The sequence below is a fragment of the Apaloderma vittatum genome, unplaced genomic scaffold (assembly GCF_000703405.1).
Source record: "Apaloderma vittatum isolate BGI_N311 unplaced genomic scaffold, ASM70340v1 scaffold26808, whole genome shotgun sequence".
NCBI classification, from domain to species: Eukaryota; Metazoa; Chordata; class Aves; order Trogoniformes; family Trogonidae; genus Apaloderma; species Apaloderma vittatum.
Window position 1 is genome coordinate 19,499 of NW_009733013.1, and position 1,059 is coordinate 20,557.

At 55.3% G+C, this 1,059-nt stretch overlaps 1 protein-coding gene across 1 annotated transcript in view; it reads right to left on the bottom strand.

Moving 5' to 3' along the window:
• Nucleotides 1–294: 294 nt before the first annotated feature.
• ACSF3 (acyl-CoA synthetase family member 3) overlaps nucleotides 295–1,059 on the bottom strand; it is a gene marked incomplete at its 3' end in the record, with an annotated part of 32,108 nt that continues 31,343 nt past the window's right edge. The window contains exon 6 of the mRNA XM_009875720.1: nucleotides 295–421. Within this exon, the coding sequence (XP_009874022.1) occupies nucleotides 295–421 (127 nt within the window). The remainder of the gene's footprint in view (nucleotides 422–1,059) is intronic.

Genomic DNA, 1,059 nt, shown 5'->3' on the forward strand with positions numbered 1-1,059 from the left:
CTTCACCACTGCCCTGGACAATCCGTTCCAACGCCTGGCAACCCCTTCCATGAAGAAATCCTTCCTAATATCGAACCCAAACTTCTGTTGGCGCAACTTGAGTCCATTTCCTCTTGTTACGTGGTAGAACAGGCTGATGAAGCACCAATATATTATCCTTACACCCCAAACATACCCCATTACTTGGCTACTGACGGCCATCGCACACAAAAACCATCCCAGAGCCCAGCGTTTAGGAAGCACCGCGTCCCTAGCCAGGTGGAGAGACCCCCCCAAACCCAACCCCCATGGTACCTGTTTTGAACCAGCCATCGGGCGTGAAGGCATCGGCGGTTTCCCTGGGTCTGTTCCAGTACTCGCGGAAGACGGAGGGTCCCTTCACGAGCAGCTCTCCTTCTTGCCCCTCAAGGCCCGGTGTCACCTAGGACAAGCATATGGTGAAACAACCCTTGGGGAGCAGCATTGCCTCCATTGCCCGGCCCCCGGCACCCAGAGCTCGGGGGGACAAGCAGGACCCCTGGAGAAGCGGTAAAGTCATCATCCCTGGAGGCGTTCAAAACAGGTGTAGACGTGGCACTTGAGGATACAGTTTAGTGGTCACGGTGGTGTTGGGCAGACGGTTGGACTAGTTGATCTTAGAGGTCTTTTCCAACCTTAACAATTCTGCGTCTCCCTCCACCCCTTCCCAACCTCGGAGGCAGCCTGCCCACCCACAGGACCTCTCTCCTCTGGAGGAAGCACTCACTTAAGTGCCTTTGATATTCAAAAGCACTGAAAATCCTCTTCTCAGTGATGTCCAATGACAGGACAAGGGGCAACGGAGCTGGAGCATAGGAGGTTCCACAAAAACATGAGGAAGAACTTTTCCCTGTGCGGGTGCCGGAGCCCCGGCCCAGGCTGCCCAGAGAGGGTGCGGAGTCTCCTTGGGACCTACTCCCTTCATCATCCTCGTAGCTCTCCGACGGAGAGCTACGAGGATGATGAAGGGACTTGAACCAGAGAGGGTGTGGAGTCTCCTGCTCTGGAGACTTTCAAACCCACCTGGACGTGTTCCTGTGT